This window comes from Littorina saxatilis, linkage group LG16, assembly GCF_037325665.1.
Source record: "Littorina saxatilis isolate snail1 linkage group LG16, US_GU_Lsax_2.0, whole genome shotgun sequence".
NCBI classification, from domain to species: domain Eukaryota; kingdom Metazoa; phylum Mollusca; class Gastropoda; order Littorinimorpha; family Littorinidae; genus Littorina; species Littorina saxatilis.
The window spans coordinates 16,712,892-16,731,687 of NC_090260.1; the positions used below are offsets into that span (position 1 = coordinate 16,712,892).

At 45.1% G+C, this 18,796-nt stretch overlaps 1 protein-coding gene and 2 long non-coding RNA genes across 3 annotated transcripts in view; 2 read left to right on the forward strand and 1 right to left on the reverse strand.

Annotated features, from left to right (window-relative positions):
- The window catches only part of LOC138950521 (uncharacterized), a 129,847-nt gene that overhangs the window by 10,846 nt on the left and 100,205 nt on the right, over window positions 1-18,796 (reverse strand). The window lies entirely within an intron of this gene.
- On the forward strand, window positions 9,901-15,983 carry LOC138951321 (uncharacterized). Its single transcript, XM_070322944.1, has 10 exons — window positions 9,901-10,444; window positions 10,818-10,932; window positions 12,071-12,432; window positions 13,050-13,217; window positions 13,761-13,897; window positions 14,211-14,409; window positions 14,824-15,004; window positions 15,219-15,317; window positions 15,565-15,630; window positions 15,961-15,983. The coding sequence occupies exons 1-10, from the start codon at window positions 10,124-10,126 to the stop codon at window positions 15,981-15,983; spliced, it is 1,671 nt and encodes a 556-aa protein (XP_070179045.1). The 5' UTR covers window positions 9,901-10,123.
- Window positions 16,115-17,859, forward strand: LOC138949680 (uncharacterized). Its single transcript, XR_011450398.1, has 3 exons — window positions 16,115-16,183; window positions 17,192-17,254; window positions 17,691-17,859. It is a non-coding gene; the product is annotated as an uncharacterized lncRNA (long non-coding RNA).

Sequence of the window (18,796 nt, forward strand, 5' to 3'; positions counted from 1 at the left end):
AATTACGTAATTGGTAGACTTTATTATATGTCGTTATTCAAATGCAATCCGTCAGAGACAGAGAGCTTAGAAAGGAATTACGTAATTGGTAGACTTTATTGGATGTCATTATTCAAATGCAATCCGTCAGAGACAGAGAGCTTAGAAAGGAATTACGTAATTGGTAGACTTTATTGGATGTCATTATTCAAATCTGCCGTGTAAAGGCAGAAGGAAGCAAGTCCATGAAACATAGTTTCGAGAAAATCGACATTTTCTGTTTGCATCACTGTTTTGGAATGAAAAGCTTTACATGATTTTGTTTGTTTGCTGATAACATGTATGGCATTATTGTGCGTTTCTGCTATGACTATTAAAACCCTCATTTGATCCATCACTTAGAAATAATGATTTTTGTGGACTTACTGCCTTTTGTCGAATTAATTCCCCAAACTCATTCACTTAAATTGTTAAAATAATGGTAAAAGGCAGTAAGAGGACATACTGCTTTTTGCCAAATTATATCCCGACTAATATCTTATTTTTAGCAAATGGCAAAAAGCAGCATTGGACTTACTGCTTTCTGCCATATTATATCCTGTTCGTTATATCTGGCTGAGAAAAAGGCATAAAGCAGCGAGTGGACTTACTGCTTTCTGCTAATTTATCATCTCAAAAAATTGAAATTAGAAGAAAATACACGCAACACTGCTTTTGGAACTTTTTAAAAATGTGACCTTACGCCCGGTAATTTCGTGAATTTCTGAATGCACAAAAAACTTAATTGGTGAACAGTTTGATTAACTGAGACGAATGTTCCCGTTTTCTTAATTTCAACACATGCTTAAGTTATAGTCTTTGTCTGTAATTCTCGTTTTGCTTATCATTCTGTGGTCGCTCTCTCATGATTAACTGTATTGTTAATCCGTTCATGTGTCATTTATATAGTTTAAGAAAAACATTTTTTTTAATACAAGTCTGATACTCTCTTTTGATATTCACAAGACAAATATTGACTTGACGCAAGTATTTTAACATTAAAATACAAATCTAAGAAAACGTTTAAACACACACACGCTTTTTTCGTGCTGCTTGTCTGTAACACACACACACACACACACACACACACACACACACACACACACACACACATACACACACACACACACACACACACACATACAAAAACTCACACACACACACACACACATACACACACACACACACACACACACACACACTTTTTCTGTCCTTCTCACTGTCTCTCTCGTTTTCGTTTGCTAATTACACATTAATATGCTTCCATTTGAAACTTCGAGGTCTTCATCGGGGATTGACTAGACTTTGGGAGGGGCGTCAATCCCCGATGAAGATCGAGAAGTTTCAAATGGAAGCGTGTTAATGTTATTGTAATTCAATCTGACGACGATCTCTTTCCTGCTTTCATGCGATGGTAAACAGACAGAATTGGTTCTGTTCTGTTCACACACTACTTTCAGTCCACCTACCTGCAAGGGTCAAGTCCCAAGAAATATGTCTCTGTATTCCTATCGTATCACTCTGCTCCTGTTTTGTTTTCTTTCACACACATTTTCCCTTCTTTTTTGACGGGGTTCTGGACAGCAAACTCATATTTCCTACTTGTAAAATGACCCTCAAAGCTAACCGAGACTAGTTGAGGCTGTATCAATGCGCCTCGCCAGCAGGTTGTTAATAGATTTTTTAGCGAGTGGTTATCGACAATTAATGACCGGTAATTTTTAATGAGTTGGGGCATTCTGACCAATCACAGGATCTGTTTCATTAAAACGCAAACTTGATTGAATTACAATAAGAATTAGAATCCAGGATCTAACAATAAGACGTTTTCTTTATTGAGTTTGACTAATGATTTCCAAAGGACACACAATTAAAGCAACAGCATGACAAAAAGAACTGGTTTGACAAGCCGCCATTATTCCAGAATTAACAATAGATAATCGTGCAGTCTTGATTTCCAAAGGACACAACATTAAAGCAACAGCATTACAAAAAGAAATGGTTTGACAAGCCGCCATTATACCAGAGTTAACAATATATCGTGCAGTGTTCACTTTCAGCTGAAATGTTCCACTTTTGAACAACATTTCTTTAATTAGTCTTGAAAACTGAGTGATGGAGTTTTTGAACACACTTGAATGCGCGAAGCACCTGAATAATTGAGGGTGCAAAGCGCCTGAAAATGCTAGGGTGGTCTACCGTTTTGACGGGAAGGAGTGTTTCTTTAAATGGGAGAGTTTGCTGCGATTAGCCCTGCTTGTTACCCATCCGTGTAATGCTCGCTTCGTTGCTACTGACCCAGTGCTCTCTCTGACATCGTCTGCTGTGGCGTGCTCATGTTAAACATTCCTGCATTTAAAACCAACCGTAGCGAACTGTCCTATTTAGTGTTTACACCGACACATATGCACAGACACGAGCACTCCAGGGCCAAGGTGTTCACAGACACGAGCACTCCAGGGCCAAGGTGTTCACAGACACGAGCACTCCAGGGCCAAGGTGTTCACAGACACGAGCACTCCAGGGCCAAGGTGTTCACAGACACGAGCACTCCAGGGCCAAGGTGTTCACAGACACGAGCACTCCAGGGCCAAGGTGTTCACAGACACGAGCACTCCAGGGCCAAGGTGTTCACAGACACGAGCACTCCAGGGCCAAGGTGTTCACAGACACGAGCACTCCAGGGCCAAGGTGTTCACAGACACGAGCACTCCAGGGCCAAGGTGTTCACAGACACGAGCACTCCAGGGCCAAGGTGTTCACAGACACGAGCACTCCAGGGCCAAGGTGTTCACAGACACGAGCACTCCAGGGCCAAGGTGTTCACAGACACGAGCACTCCAGGGCCAAGGTGTTCACAGACACGAGCACTCCAGGGCCAAGGTGTTCACAGACACGAGCACTCCAGGGCCAAGGTGTTCACAGACACGAGCACTCCAGGGCCAAGGTGTTCACAGACACGAGCACTCCAGGGCCAAGGTGTTCACAGACACGAGCACTCGAGGGCCAAGGTGTTCACAGACACGAGCACTCCAGGGCCAAGGTGTTCACAGACACGAGCACTCCAGGGCCAAGGTGTTCACAGACACGAGCACTCCAGGGCCAAGGTGTTCACAGACACGAGCACTCCAGGGCCAAGGTGTACACAGACACGAGCACTCCAGGGCCAAGGTGTTCACAGACACGAGCACTCCAGGGCCAAGGTGTTCACAGACACGAGCACTCCAGGGCCAAGGTGTTCACAGACACGAGCACTCCAGGGCCAAGGTGTTCACAGACACGAGCACTCCAGGGCCAAGGTGTTCACAGACACGAGCACTCCAGGGCCAAGGTGTTCACAGACACGAGCACTCCAGGGCCAAGGTGTTCACAGACACGAGCACTCCAGGGCCAAGGTGTTCACAGACACGAGCACTCCAGGGCCAAGGTGTTCACAGACACGAGCACTCCAGGGCCAAGGTGTTCACAGACACGAGCACTCCAGGGCCAAGGTGTTCACAGACACGAGCACTCCAGGGCCAAGGTGTTCACAGACACGAGCACTCCAGGGCCAAGGTGTTCACAGACACGAGCACTCCAGGGCCAAGGTGTACACAGACACGAGCACTCCAGGGCCAAGGTGTTCACAGACACGAGCACTCCAGGGCCAAGGTGTTCACAGACACGAGCACTCCAGGGCCAAGGTGTTCACAGACACGAGCACTCCAGGGCCAAGGTGTTCACAGACACGAGCACTCCAGGGCCAAGGTGTTCACAGACACGAGCACTCCAGGGCCAAGGTGTTCACAGACACGAGCACTCCAGGGCCAAGGTGTTCACAGACACGAGCACTCCAGGGCCAAGGTGTTCACAGACACGAGCACTCCAGGGCCAAGGTGTTCACAGACACGAGCACTCCAGGGCCAAGGTGTTCACAGACACGAGCACTCCAGGGCCAAGGTGTTCACAGACACGAGCACTCCAGGGCCAAGGTGTTCACAGACACGAGCACTCCAGGGCCAAGGTGTTCACAGACACGAGCACTCCAGGGCCAAGGTGTTCACAGACACGAGCACTCCAGGGCCAAGGTGTTCACAGACACGAGCACTCCAGGGCCAAGGTGTTCACAGACACGAGCACTCCAGGGCCAAGGTGTTCACAGACACGAGCACTCCAGGGCCAAGGTGTTCACAGACACGAGCACTCCAGGGCCAAGGTGTTCACAGACACGAGCACTCCAGGGCCAAGGTGTTCACAGACACGAGCACTCCAGGGCCAAGGTGTTCACAGACACGAGCACTCCAGGGCCAAGGTGTTCACAGACACGAGCACTCCAGGGCCAAGGTGTTCACAGACACGAGCACTCCAGGGCCAAGGTGTTCACAGACACGAGCACTCCAGGGCCAAGGTGTTCACAGACACGAGCACTCCAGGGCCAAGGTGTTCACAGACACGAGCACTCCAGGGCCAAGGTGTTCACAGACACGAGCACTCCAGGGCCAAGGTGTTCACAGACACGAGCACTCCAGGGCCAAGGTGTTCACAGACACGAGCACTCCAGGGCCAAGGTGTTCACAAACACGAGCACTCCAGGGCCAAGGTGTTCACAGACACGAGCACTCCAGGGCCAAGGTGAACGAGAAAGTTATCAACCGGGTGGGACCCAGCTGCGGGATCGGATCAGTTAGAATCACGTGCAGCCCTCAGTTTCAACCAATAGACGTTTTCCGGAACTAACTGTCGGGGTTTACACGCGTTGTGCAAGAGTTGCGCCCCTTACCTCGTACAGACAGGACACGCGTTGTGCAAGAGTTGCGCCCCTTACCTCGTACAGACAGGAAACACGTTGTGCAAGAGTTGCGCCCCTTACCTCGTACAGACAGGACACGCGTTGTGCAAGAGTTGCGCCCCTTACCTCGTACAGACAGGACACGCGTTGTGCAAGAGTTGCGCCCCTTACCTCGTACAGACAGGACACGCGTGGTTGACCAACGATCGCAGCGAATGACATGACTCTAATATGTATGTTGGGCAGTATCCGCTCAATATGACCCCATTTCATGAAAATATATACATCGGAGTTTCCGATTTGCTGCGGCAATGCCTGTCACGAAATTTTCTTTCGCCAAAATATTTTTTCTCCCCCACCAACACGTTTCACTCATTTTTGTACCAAAAACAATTCTTATGCAAAACCATCCTCTGACTTCGGGTTAGGGGTAAGTTTGGGAATGGGTTAGGTATGTAAACAGTTTTAAAATGCGTCAATTTCTGGCGATGTTTGTGAACGAAGATTTCGGGTATGTCTTAATACCGAATTCCCGCGGACGGCGTCGATTGAATTCTTAGTTCACAAACATCGCCAGAAATTGACGCATTTTAAAACTGTTTACATACCTAACCCATTCCCAAACTTACCCCTAACCCGAAGTCAGAGGATGGTTTTGCAGAAGAATTGTTTTTGGTACAAAAATGAGTGAAACGTGTTGGTTGGGGAGAAAAAATATTTCGTCGAAAGAAAATTTCGTGACACCGGGTCACTTGCCCTGAGTGATAGCCGACAAAGTATGTTGCCTGAGGTCACGTGAGTTTCGCTTGAGGTCAAGGTCAAGGCAACGTGGGAAACTGACACGGGTGCTGTGCGATCGCTGCAGGCCATGAAGTAAATCGTGGCTCCGATGCAGATTTTTGAAAGAAAATGGCATCATATCGATTGGACACTGCATAACATACACATCGGAGTCAGTTATTCGCTGCGATCGTGGTTTCAACGTCTAAACGACCCCGCGACTGTCTCATGCACTCTCGGTTGGTAACTTCCCTGTGCACACCAGCCCGGGAGACCGTGTCAACAGCGTAATCAATGCGTGTCACGTGACCGGGTTCATGTCGTTGTAGTGCGTGAAACCGACTACGGGCATACAGTGAACAACACATCTGCAGTAAAATAAATCAAGTGCCGGGTCACGTGTTCAGCCATAAACAGATTTGCATTAAAGGCACGCTCCCTCCCGTGCGAACAGTTACATTCACTGTCTTGAGAAATTCAAGTGTCCCTCCCTTTTCTTTTTTTATCTTCTGTAGGGGGCCTAGATTCCTTTGTTCCTATTTAGCTCCCCATCCCCATTCTTTCAATTTGCTATTCTGGTTTATTGTTACGAAAATGTGTGTAATTTAGTATTGTTTTGGTCACGTGATATAAGCATTTGCTTGAGTGCGTGTCCTAGTTGTGTGTTTTGAACTGTTCATGCGAAGAAATCCTGAATACAATTTTGTTTAAACCAAGTGTTACACCCTCACGGCAAAGCCATTAGGGGCATGTTCTCGGGTTTTAACCCGACTTTAGATGAGATACACAAGTGTATGCGTGTGTTGGTGGTATCAGCCATCTGCACTTATGGCAGGATGACCGAGGTCGGTCTTGTACGTGCCATTGTGGTGACACGGGTGTGGGAGATGGATACCGTCTCTGGGTCTGCACATAAAGTTGACCCGTGTCCCGGCCCGGATTCGAAACTGCGACCTTCCGGAAATGTTGACTCAATAACAGGAAGAGTCTTCACTCTGTCACAGCCGATACAAACCCGTCATAGTTATTTCCGAACATCGTCTACCGGGGGGGGGGGGGGGGGGGGGGGGGGTGGATGTCGTAAACAGGGAGAGGGGATGTCGTAAACAGGGTGGGGGGTGGGGGATGTCGTAAACAGGGGGGGGGGGGGGAATGTCGTAAACAGAAGGGGGATGTCGTAAACAGGAGGGGGATGTCGTAAACAGGGGGGGGGGGGGGGGGGGTTAACAGGGTGAGGCAGATATCGTAAAAAGGATGGGGGGGGGATGTCGTAAACAGGATGGGGGGAGATGTCATAAACAGGATGGGGGATGTCGTAAACAGGGGGGGGGGGGGATATCGTAAACGGGGTGGGGGGAAGGGGGGATGTCGTAAACAGGGGGGGGGGGATATCGAAAACAGGGTGGGGGATGTCGTAAACAGGGGGGGGGGTATCGAAAACAGGGTGGGGGGATGTTGTAAACAGGGGGGGGGAGGGGATATCATGAACAGGGAGGGGGGGATATCGTAAACAGGGTGGGAGGGGGGATATCATAAACAGGGTGGGGGGGGGGGGTCGTAAACAGGGTGGGGGGAATGTCGTAAACAGGAAGGGGGGATGCCGTAGACAGGGTGATGTCGTAAACAGGGTGGAGGGGGATGTCGTAAACAGGGGGGGATGTCGTAAACAGGGTGAGGGGATGTCGTAAACAGGATGGGGGATGTCGTAAACAGGGTGGGGGGGATGTCGTAAACAGGGTGGGGGGATGTCGTAAACAGGGTGGAGGGGATGTCGTAAACAGGGGGGATGTCGTAAACAGGGTGAGGGGATGTCCTAAACAGGGTGGGAGGTGGGGGGTTGTCGTAAACAGGGTGGGGGTGGGGGTGGGATGTCGTAAACAGGGGGGGTGGGATGTCGTAAACAGGGTGGGGGATGTCGTAAACAGGGTGGGGGGATGTCGCAAACAGGATTGGGGGATGTCGTAAACAGAGGGAGGGATGTCGTAAACAGGGGGGGTGGGATGACATAAACAGGGGGGGGTGGGATGACATAAACAGGGGGGGGGGGATGTCGTAAACAGAGGGAGGGATGTCGTAAACAGGGGGGAAGGATGTCGTAAACAGAGGGAGGGATGTCGTAAACAGGGGGGGATGTCGTAAACCGGGTGGGTGGGATGACATAAACAGGGGGCCGGGGGGGGGGGGATGTCGTAAACAGGGGGGGATGTCGTAAACAGGGGGGGGGGGGTGGGATGACATAAACAGGGGGGGGGGGGATGTCGTAAACAGGGGGGGGGGGGGATGTCGTAAACCGGGTGGGGGTCCACTGTGGTCCTGTCATTTTGGCCAAGCACAATATAAACCGTGGTTTTGTACACTTCAAACTTGTCACTCCTTTTTCTTTAACAAGAGTATATCAAGGAATAACAGTACACAAAGAAAACACACACACTTACACACACACACACACACACACACACACACACACACACACACACACACACACACACACACAAACACACTCACACACACACACACACACACACTGGCACACAGACACACACACACACACACACACGAACACACACACACACACATACACACACATACACATGACACACACTGACACTGGCACACACACACACACACACACACACACACACACACACACACACACACACACACACACACACTGACACACACACACACACACACACACACACACACACACACACACACACTCACACACACACACTGGCACACACACACACACACACACACACACACACACACACACACTGGCACACACACACTGGCACACACACACTGGCACACCACCCATTGCACCTCGCTCATAGCGGTTACAAAGTATGTTTGAATACAGGCTGGACAGCCGTGTGAGAAGGGTACTTTGTACTCGGAGAACGTACTCTGAGCAGGCTGTGTAGCTCAGTCTTCGGGTTGCTTTGCGATGATAGGCCCCTGTAGCCGCGGTCGGAGAACGTACTCTGAGCAGGCTGTGTAGCTCAGTCTTCGGGTTGCTGAAGCTATATATAGCGATGGATGGATGCTGCGGTTCCGCACACAGGAGCTTGTATCAAATCGCCGGTCGATCATTAATACTAGTAGTATGTCGTAGTAGTGGACTGTAAATAATGATCGACCGGCGATTTGATACAAGCTCCTGTGGTTCCGCACTGCCGCCGTTCGGATAACTCCATGCGGCTCAGTGAATGGAGCCAAATCGAAAATAAAGCCAAACTAGCAAAACATACAGTTTACATTTTGATCTTTTGAGTTTTTGTGTCTTTCGGATCCCGTTTTTTGTTTCATCGATTGTTTACTATTAATTTCCAATCAAGAATTTACGTCGCCATTACCGGACGCGATTTCCGGTGATGAAAAAAGCTTGACGTGATAATGCCGCGCACGAAGAGATTCGAAGCAATTCCGTCTGTCAAAATTAAGGTTCTCACTGGAAAACGAGGACGTCCTAAAACTGTTCAGGTTGAACTTGACTCAAAGCGAAGACGGCATCATGACAATGAAAGCCCACTGGACAATTTGGAATCAAAATCCCAGGCAGAAGAGACGGGTGGATCAGGGTCAGGTGGCTCTGAATGTGAAGGGCTAGATTCAGGTTTGTTTCTTTGTCCTCAAATGTTCTTTTGATTGTGTGTAATTCAATTTCCATAACTTGTTCATGACAAGCAGACAAAGTATCGTGCCGTGGGCTGGCAGTACCATGCACACGGACACGGAGGGTGGAAAGGGGGGGGGGATAGAAACTAACTTGTTCTCTGGCTTGGGGGGTGCGGGAGCAGTTTACTTTAATTCTTTGCTTGCTTCTAATCAGTAGGTGGATGTTTCCTTGCTTCTGATGTTTCCCTCCAGCATTTAATGTGTGTTTTTGTGCTTAGTGTGTGATTTTTGGCCGTTGAATAATTGATTTTTTTTTATGAAAACAGGCCTAAAAGTGGCGATTAAAGTTGCTGGAACAAATGGTTGGTTTGGCGAGTAAAATTTGCTCACTGGCTAGTAAATTATGAGAAGTACTCGCCAAAAGCGAGTGGTCCATCTTGTGGACTTTCAGCGCAGGAATAGGTTTCATTTTTCTTGCCATTGTGTTAACTGTAATTTTACTTGTAGTTGTACAGACGCGTGTTTCTTTAGGGCGAGATATCCTTGCGGCTAGCTGCTCGCAGAGCTAGGAGGTGAGAGTGTATATGAAACGGTTTGATGGCGAGCTACGCAAGAATTAAACACCATTGGTTGATAGTGATACCAAAAAGGTCGTCAGCACTGGTCGGCTAACAGCCATGGGAGCAAGCCCAATTCTACCTCGCCTTTGCTTGCAAAATCCTAGTGTCCCTCGCGGCAAAAATTGCCTAAGAAACGGTACTTCCTCGCCCAACTTGCTTCACTCGCCAGTTCTCGCCTTAAAGAAACGGGGGACTGGTCAACATTTTGCAGTGTGTCAGTTATATATATATCGTTCAATTGTTTTTTCACTAGCCACATTTGTTGCTCTTGATTTTGTTTAGAGCTTTTGTATGCAGTCAGTTATAGATTTAGGTTATGTTCCCCTTAATTATAAATGTTTTAATTTTTTTATCTTGCTATTTTCTTTGTGACATTTTAGGTGACAAACCACAAAGCAGCCACACAGCTCGGAAAGAAAAGGCTGAAACAGCCTGGGATAAGCTGCGCAAGAAGCTCTTGGAATCTCGGCTTGAAATGTTGGCTCCGTTTGCGGTGGTGTGTTCATTTTGCCAGGCAGACCTGCAAGAGGGTTCATTTGTCAGGTGCAGTGACTGTGGACCCTGTGTCTTTTACTGTCTGACCTGTGACAGTAAGATCCATTCAGTCTTGCAGTTCCATAAGCAGTATGTGTGGACAGTAAGTACAATGTAGATGTATTTTTCTGACAATATGTGTTCGTGTTGGCTGGGACACCAATTACATTATCAATAAATCAGGCTTTGATGGCAAATGCTCTTTCACAATTTCAAACAACTGTCTTCTAAATTGTACAAAGAACAGGTGTTTGTAAAACAGGAACATGCATGCAGGAAATGTGAAACATAATTTGATACATGTAGCACCATTTTCCGAAAGCTCCCTGTCTACGAAAGCTTCCTTAAGGAAAAACATCTCTTGATTTAAAATTACAATTTACATTTTACCTTACCTGAACTTACAAGTTACATGTGTAAAATACTATTATTTTTACATAACAATAAAGATATGTGCTTTTTGTTTTCAATTTCAGGAAGGCAAGACCTATCTGCCTGTGAAAAGGGTTCCTCGTCTCTGTCAGCAGTCTCTTCATCAGTGTGAATGTGATGCAGTGCAGACTTCAAATATAGTGCTGTTTGATTGCGAAGGTAGGACAGTATTCTGCAGTAATGATTTTATGACTGAAACTGAAAGACAAGAGGTTTGTAACTTTGTACATGTATATTAATATTATACATTAAACTGATTCAAGATCAAACGATAAATTGTTCCATTAAACAGGGGAACCTAGTTATCAGTTTGATTGGCATGGGTCGATTCCAGCAGTACAGATGAAGTGAGCAGAGATGTATCATTCTACACATTCTTGACCTCAATATTAGAAACAATTTGCATCATGACTAATCCTGAGACAAGTAGGACCCGATATGTTTGTTGTTGTATCTTTGGTAATGATGGTGTTCTTGCTGTCAACGCTCGACACAGTGTCTCCTGAAAAAAAAAAGGTTGCACAATGGCCTATTGGTATGATGCCTCCAAAGCGGAAGGTCGCGTGTTCGAATCCCGGCCGCGTCTGGTGGGTTAAGGGTAGAGATTTTTCCGATCTCCCAGGTCAACTTATGTGCAGACCTGCTAGTGGCTTATCCCCATCCGTGTGTACACACAAGCACCAGACCAAGTACGCACAAAAAAGATCCTGTAATCTATTTCAGTTCAGTAGGTTATTGAAACACAAAAATACCCTGCATGCTTCCTCCGAAAGTGGCATATGGCTGCCTAATTGGCAGGGTAAAAATGGTCATACACATAATAATCCACTCAGGCAAAAACACAAGTGTGCATGGGAGTTTTAGCCCATGAACGCAAAAGAAGAAGAATGGATTGTACAAGACCGACATCAATGTGCCTCCAGACACACCAACCCCCTAGACGGCCGAGGCTGTGGCTTCTGATGTTCTTGTGTCAAACCGCCTCCTGACTCTGCATCAGATGGCTTGCGCTGGCATCTGCCCGGTCCTTAGCCCATTTCAGGTCTCCTCTAGCCGCCGGCAGCCAGCTGTATGCAAACACCCCTCCCCCCCCCCCCCCCCCACACCCACCCACCCCCGCTGCATTTTTGTTTTCCTTTTTTTTATATAAAGCCTGGTTTTTCCATCTCACATGCCCCTAATGGCTTTGCCGTGAGGGCGTAAAGCTTACATTTTCCCAAGACCCATATCATCAAGACTGTGTAATTCAAAGCATCATTTGGTGAACTTTAAATATGTTCAATGATTTTACTCTCAGGGATGTCGAGCGATGCTGTGATTGAGCACTGCCTGTGCCATCGTGAACAACTGGCTGTGACTCTTCTGCGTCATGGTTTTTGGCCTGCAAGCCCTGCCAGCCCCAAGGTGGCCTTCAGCCTACAACTGATGGAGCTCTGCGCGTGTTTGCAACTTCATGGCAGTATCTCAGTCCAAGCCATTGCCATGTCCTTGAAGGAAATGGATCCTCTCCTTGGACTGAGACCACAAGCTTCCTCAGTGCCAGATCTATACAGGAATCTGTTGGGAGCGATTAATGAATATCGTTTTCACCGCTCACAGATAAGCAGGACAGGAGCTCTGAGCAAAGCCAGCATTCATTCCTGCCCTGTATGTTCAATGGTAAGTTTTTATATGCATATTAAGAATAAGGATAAGATTTTATATAGTTCTGTGAAGTTACCTTCATGGAAATTTGGGCTGCTTTCTCACTGCGGAAAGCGAGCTGCTATACAGTATATGGCGCCATACACATTTTATTGTTCTCCCTACATGCGTGTATTCATGTTTCCAAGCCCTGAGACTTTCGCTGTGAATTTGGGTTGGTTATCACGCGCATGCGTGCACACGTGGGTGATTGGTCACCGAGGAGAGTCTGCACTAAGTTGACTCTGGGACGTCGTACGAAGAAGACTCTGGGACCTACTGTTTTACTGTAATTTAAACGCACTGGTGACAAACTATTAAAAATCACTTGATAACTGTCATAAATGTGTAGAATGAAGCATTGCATGGGGTATTTACCATCTATAAAGACTACCCTACCACAGCATTTAAGAATTAGATAATGAATATTTAAATGCTAGTTTAAAGGTCACATAATTCTTGCCATTAATTTGTCAGGTTCCATCAAAAATGATTTACTATGAGATCACTTTATGTTTGAAGTTTCTCAAATTGACCTATTTTCATTTGCCTTTTTGTGTTACATTGATATTTTTTATTGTCTTCTTATACAGAATCCAAGCGGAGCTGTGACGTCACTAGATGGCAACTTCGGTCTTGTGCACAAAAGAAGGACAGGGGGACTGGAAAAAGCCAGACACCAAAATGTCTTTTTTTTTAAAGACGAAAATGTCCAACAGTTTGTGCAAGACTGGGCAGCTGACAGGCGAAATATTGCAACGGTAGGGGCATTGTTTGTTTTTAGTGGAATTTGGAAATTGTGCAAATATTCTGTTTTATTACATGTGCTCAACTCTGGAGCATTTCCATTTGGTCTGGACAGACACGTGTAGACATTTTAGCAAACCACAAGTTAAACCTGTAGGTAATGAATCATCAAACTCCTGAGCTTAAACAATGCCCTTGCTTGCTGCTTGGTAGATGCCTCTATACTTTCTGAGAAATGATGACAAAACTATAGTGGATGTGAACCAGCCCTAGAGTCTGGTTGCTTTAAATTGATGTGGCTGACTCCGACCCAGCAGGTAACCCTAGTCTTGTACAGTAACCGGCAAATCAGAGATAAGTTCACACATTGCCAGTCATATTTATTGCCGTCAACAAACAGTGTGTGAGAAGTTGTTTTCCTATTAACACATTGACATGATGTATTTTGATATGACAAGATTATTCTCACAGAGTATAGATAAAGTGACTGTTGTATGTTGTAATCCATTCTGTGTTTCCGCAGGGTATAGTACAAATTTATCATTCCTCATTTGCAGAACTGTTCCCAGTTTCAAGCAGGGGATACCCTCCGATCCAAGAACAAAACAGCGGGGCTTGATGTTACTGGGGTGTTTGGCTCTGTTTGTCAGCACGAGTTTCCTGGGGTCATGGTGAATCTGAAGCATGGAGAAAGGTATTTTTCTCTCCATCCCTTTTTCTACTCTCTCTCTCTCTCTCTCTCTCTCTCTCTCTCTCTCTCTCTCTCTCTCTCTCTCTCTCTCTCTCTCTCTCTCTCTCTCTCTCTCTCTCTCTCTCTCTCTCTCTCTCTCTCTCACCAGAATCATGTCAAGTATATAAAAACAAAACCCCATTGAATATGCTGCATAGATTATGTTCATGCTGCGAAAGCTGACATGGGGAGTTGATACTGATAATATTAACAGGCACATTGACTAACACACGTGTTGTCTAGTGGCATTGGGTTCAGTTCTTCAATTACTTTTCAGGCTTTCCTATCCAGTGTTTATTCTCCAAGACCTGTTGTCCAGAACCAAGAACATCAGTGCACCACAAAAGCAGCTGGTGATGTATGATGTGGCGTGCATGCTTCGGAAACACCTTGAAGTGAGGAAGAGCCAGCTACTTCAGCACTTCACTTTCAGTGTGCCTGCCTTTCACAGGTTTGCACACAATATGGCTTGCCAGGTATGATGGCAGACTTGTTATCTGATTGCTTGTGTTATAAAAGATACAGTGCCAAGTATAGATAGTTTCAAAAATATGCTGGTAGTTGTAGCTGGCCAGATTGTAAATGTGTGTTTCCACACTACACAGGATGACTGAAATGACTCAGTCTTCATGTCAAATTGTAACAATTCTGAGTTTCGAAGACTCTCTGATGACCCCTTCAGGCTCCACTTCCCCAACCACTGTAATATATGTTTTGGGCTGTATTCCATTTAGAAACTTTGGTAGCTGACTGAGGAATGCAGTATGAAAAATGCAGTAATCAGTTGTTGGTTTGGACTGTATATAAGCTGTCTGGTCACATACATCTGCTGGTAAAATATTGTGTGTTCTGATGTTGTAGAGTAATCTGTTTTTGCATACATTGTTCAGCTGTCATTTGGTCAACGCTGTACCGTTGGAGCTGGTCTACATGACGGAGAGGGGATGGAGAGGGTGTGGGCCTATCTGCGAGGGTTTGCCAGTGTCTCCAAACAGATGACCTTGGCAAATCGGGAGGACCTGCTGACGGATGCTCTGCTGGCTTACTCACGTCGCAGCTTTGGACAGCTCAGTATGTATTGTCTATGCTTTCTATTTGTTCTGTTTGATTTGTGAGAACTACTGCTCTGTCCTTGACAGTTGTAATGAATGTCCTGGGTAAAAGTTTTGATTGCACTACCTCAGTAATTTTTCTTTAGCTATTTGACTAGATTTGTGTTGTTATTAAGAAGAAAGGGATTGATAAGCTGTGGGCTCGAATATAATAAATGTTGATCTGATTACAGGGAAGAAGTTGGTTGGCCAAATGGAGACAGCAGATCGGATACAAAGAGAAGCCCAAACTGATCTTGAGCCTCTTGAGAGACAACTTGTACGAGAGGCAGGTAAGTTTTGTTCAGGTTTTTTTCTTCTTATGTAACAGTGTACAGCTTGCTCGTTGATCACTGGTCATTGAAGGGCAAATGTACAGAATGTGTTCAGAACACTTTTCAGGTTTACTCAGGAGGTGAAGAAAGTGCTATGTTTCCCTTTATTGTCACGTCTTATTTCTTTTCTCATCTTACTTGATTTGGGTGACCCCCTTCCTTTCCTGTTATTACTGAGCATAACTGCACAGCATTTTCATTTTAGGTGGGGACTCCCAGAATTGGCTGGATTCCTGGAAGGCTGAGGTGGCCACACAGACCAACCACAAAGGTATATATATATATATATGTTATTTGTATTTTTTTACCAAGATATGACAGTTTACACAGATTGAGACAATAACTGGTCTGTGAGACACACTTTGAACGGTGTAAAATGCCATATTTTGGTCCTTGTTCATTTCTTTGACTTGTATTGTCAGTGGTAAAACAGTACGGCAAAGCAATAACACAGACAGCAAAAAGTACCTTTGCACAGTGTAATATATTTGTATAAATGAATTCAAGCCCTGCTTTTTATGCTGGTGTGTGGTTACATCAGTCCAAACCCCTAACCAAACTATGTATATCTGTGGACAGTTTAAGTCATTTTTGCCACTAGTATCCGGTTCTCCAAAGTTGTGATACATTGTGAGTACTGATCAATCTTATCACGAGAAGATGAGCATGACTTGTGGACGGCACAGGCACCTGCAGTAAACTATGTCAAATATAACATATGGGCAAGCTTCACAAAATTCATGTTGTGTTCTGTCCACAGGTACTGACAAGCTATTTCCGAAGGAAGAGTACTGTTTTAGCATTGTGCAACTCTCAGAAAAAAGGTACCTGTTTTCTTTGTTTACTCATCTGTTTGTGCTGTACAGTGGAACCCCCCTTTCAGACTCCCTCTGTTTAACCTTCGCCGGCACTCGTGGGTCCGTGCGGACCCAGAAGGGTGTTTGATTGCAAATATCTCTTAAACGAGTTGGAATTTTTTAATGAGCTTTTAGAAATGCCTCAGACACATAACAAGCTATCATCTCCTAAAAGCTCATTAAATTTCAGTGATAATTCATTAATTAATTAATGGTCAAATTTAGACTACACACGGAAGCATTCGTGGGGACGTGCGGACCCATACTTCTCAAAGAAGGAAAAGCGTGTATACCCTTCCGAGGCACTCGTGGGGCCATGCAGACCCACAATATGTTACCAAATACCGTGTGTAGTCTAAATTTGACTATTAATTAATTAATTAATTATCACTGAAATTAAATGAGCTTTTAGGAGATGATAGCTTTTTAGGTGTCTGAGGCATTTCTAAAAGCTCATTAAAAAAATTCCAACTCGTTTAAGAGATATTTGCAATCAAACACCCTTCTGGGTCCGCACGGACCCACGAGTGCCACGGAAGGATATGCATATTTTTCTTTCTTTGAGAACCATGGGTCTGCACGGCCCCACGAGTGCCACGGAAGGATATGCACATTTTTCCTTCTTTGAGAAGCATGGGTCTGCACGGCCCCACGAATGCGTCCGTGTGTAGTCGATAACGAGTGCCGGCGAAGGTTAAAGACCTTGTTTTCTCAGATTTGTGGAGGTCTAAAAGGGGGGTTCCACTGTATATCGTAAACTCAGTAACTTTGTCAGACCTAGTGTGTGATGCTACATTCAGTGTATTTGGATTATTTGGTTGCTTACTTTTTGACTCGCCCGAGTCCATCAGATTGCATGGGAACGAGAGGGGTAATGAGTCTACACCCGACTGCCTGGTAAGGATCAACTCTAGCACCATACACATACAATGCACAAACATGTTTTTCAACATACAACTTTGGTTTATCCTCCAGGTCAGCATTCACCTCATCCTCTGTCATTCAACGAAAGGAATCTCTTGCCATAGAAATGAGACAGTAAGTACCTAACATTTAGAATTAAACAAAGGTCTTCTGTTGTTAGGGTGCTTCTTTCTATGTCTAGATCTAGCTGGATCTACACTGGATGTTGGTCGTGAGGTATATGTCACATGAGCCCATTTTAGCTTTACATGGTTGATACTGTGGTTCACATCGCCATTTAAAAAGATCTCTTTATATACAGTTTTAAATTTACAGCCTGAAGTTGAAAGTTTTGTTCTTTTTTCTCGTGCCTTGTAGTCTGATTATCAAAAGGGACAGGGGATATGAAGCACAGTAATAGCCTCCTGGTTCATTGCTATTGTTGTGGGTTCAAACCAGGGTCTGGCACTAGCACCATCAAATCCCTTGGCTAGTTCATCAGATGTAATGTTAGTATGAAAAATTGTTCTGGTTATGACTTTGTAATCACAAAATTCCCTGTCCTATATAGGCTAGAGATTACAGCTGCCAAACTCCAGAACAAGCTGAAGATTTCATCGCCTTGGTCAGCCGAACGAGATGACGTGCGAGCCATAGCTGTAGAGGCGAAAAAGAAGGTTGTCAGCTCCACCGTGTCATCGGCTTTGGGTCTTGCCAAAGAAAGACAGTTTTTATACCACCTCTTGGCGAAATGCACAAGTAGGACATTGGCCTTTTTTCTTCTTGAAAGCTGTACTTGAAAACATTTCTTTTTATATATATTCTAATACTGGTCATGCTTAGTGTGTATCACCTTTACTTGTGTGGCAGTTATATTTGATGTCATTTTAACAGTGCAAGAAAAATAGAATTATCAACAGAAGACAAAAACTGTACCACAGTATAAACACAAAATGTGTTAATTGTAAAGGAACTCACCGTTCTCAAAAGCAAATGAACGTACTTGACAAGTGATTATGGTTCATGGTGAAATCGTTTTTATTTAGTCATGATTTAAAAAAAGGATTTAATTACAGAGCCAACACATCATGTTTTATTGAGTTTGACTAAAGGGTATTTTAGCTTTCCTGCATTTTTAATGAATCAAAAAACAAGAAAGGTAGGTTGTTGGAATGTTTGTTATTGACAAAACAATACATTTACAGATTGGAACGTTGGCAGTCTTTTTACATTTAGTCAAGTTTTGACTAAATGTTTTAACGTACAGGGGGGAATCGAGACGAGGGTCGTGGTGTATGTGTGTCTGTGTGAGTGTGTAGAGCGATTCAGACTAAACTACTGGACCGATCTTTATGAAATTTGACATGAGAGTTCCTGGGTATGAAATCCCCAGATGTTTTTTTCATTTTTTCGATAAATGTCTTTTATGACGTCATATCCGGCTTTTCGTGAAAGTTGAGGCGGCACTGTCACGCTCTCATTTTTCAACCAAATTGGTTGAAATTTTTGTCAAGTAATCTTTGACAAAGCCCGGACTTTGGTATTGCATTTCAGCTTGGTGGCTTAAAAATTAATTAATGACTTTGGTCATTAAAAATCTGAAAATTGTAAAAAAAAAAATTTTTTATAAAACGATCCAAATTTACGTTCATCTTATTCCCCATCATTTTCTGATTC

Excerpts from the sequence above, each read along its gene's own strand:
- LOC138951321 (XM_070322944.1), top strand. The coding sequence starts at position 10,124 with ATGTTCCCCTTAATTATAAATGTTTTAATTTTTTTATCTTGCTATTTT. Across the intron at positions 13,898-14,210 it reads AATCTGAAGCATGGAGAAAG|GCTTTCCTATCCAGTGTTTA; the intron begins GTATTTTTCTCT and ends ATTACTTTTCAG. Across the intron at positions 15,005-15,218 it reads TCGCAGCTTTGGACAGCTCA|GGAAGAAGTTGGTTGGCCAA; the intron begins GTATGTATTGTC and ends ATCTGATTACAG.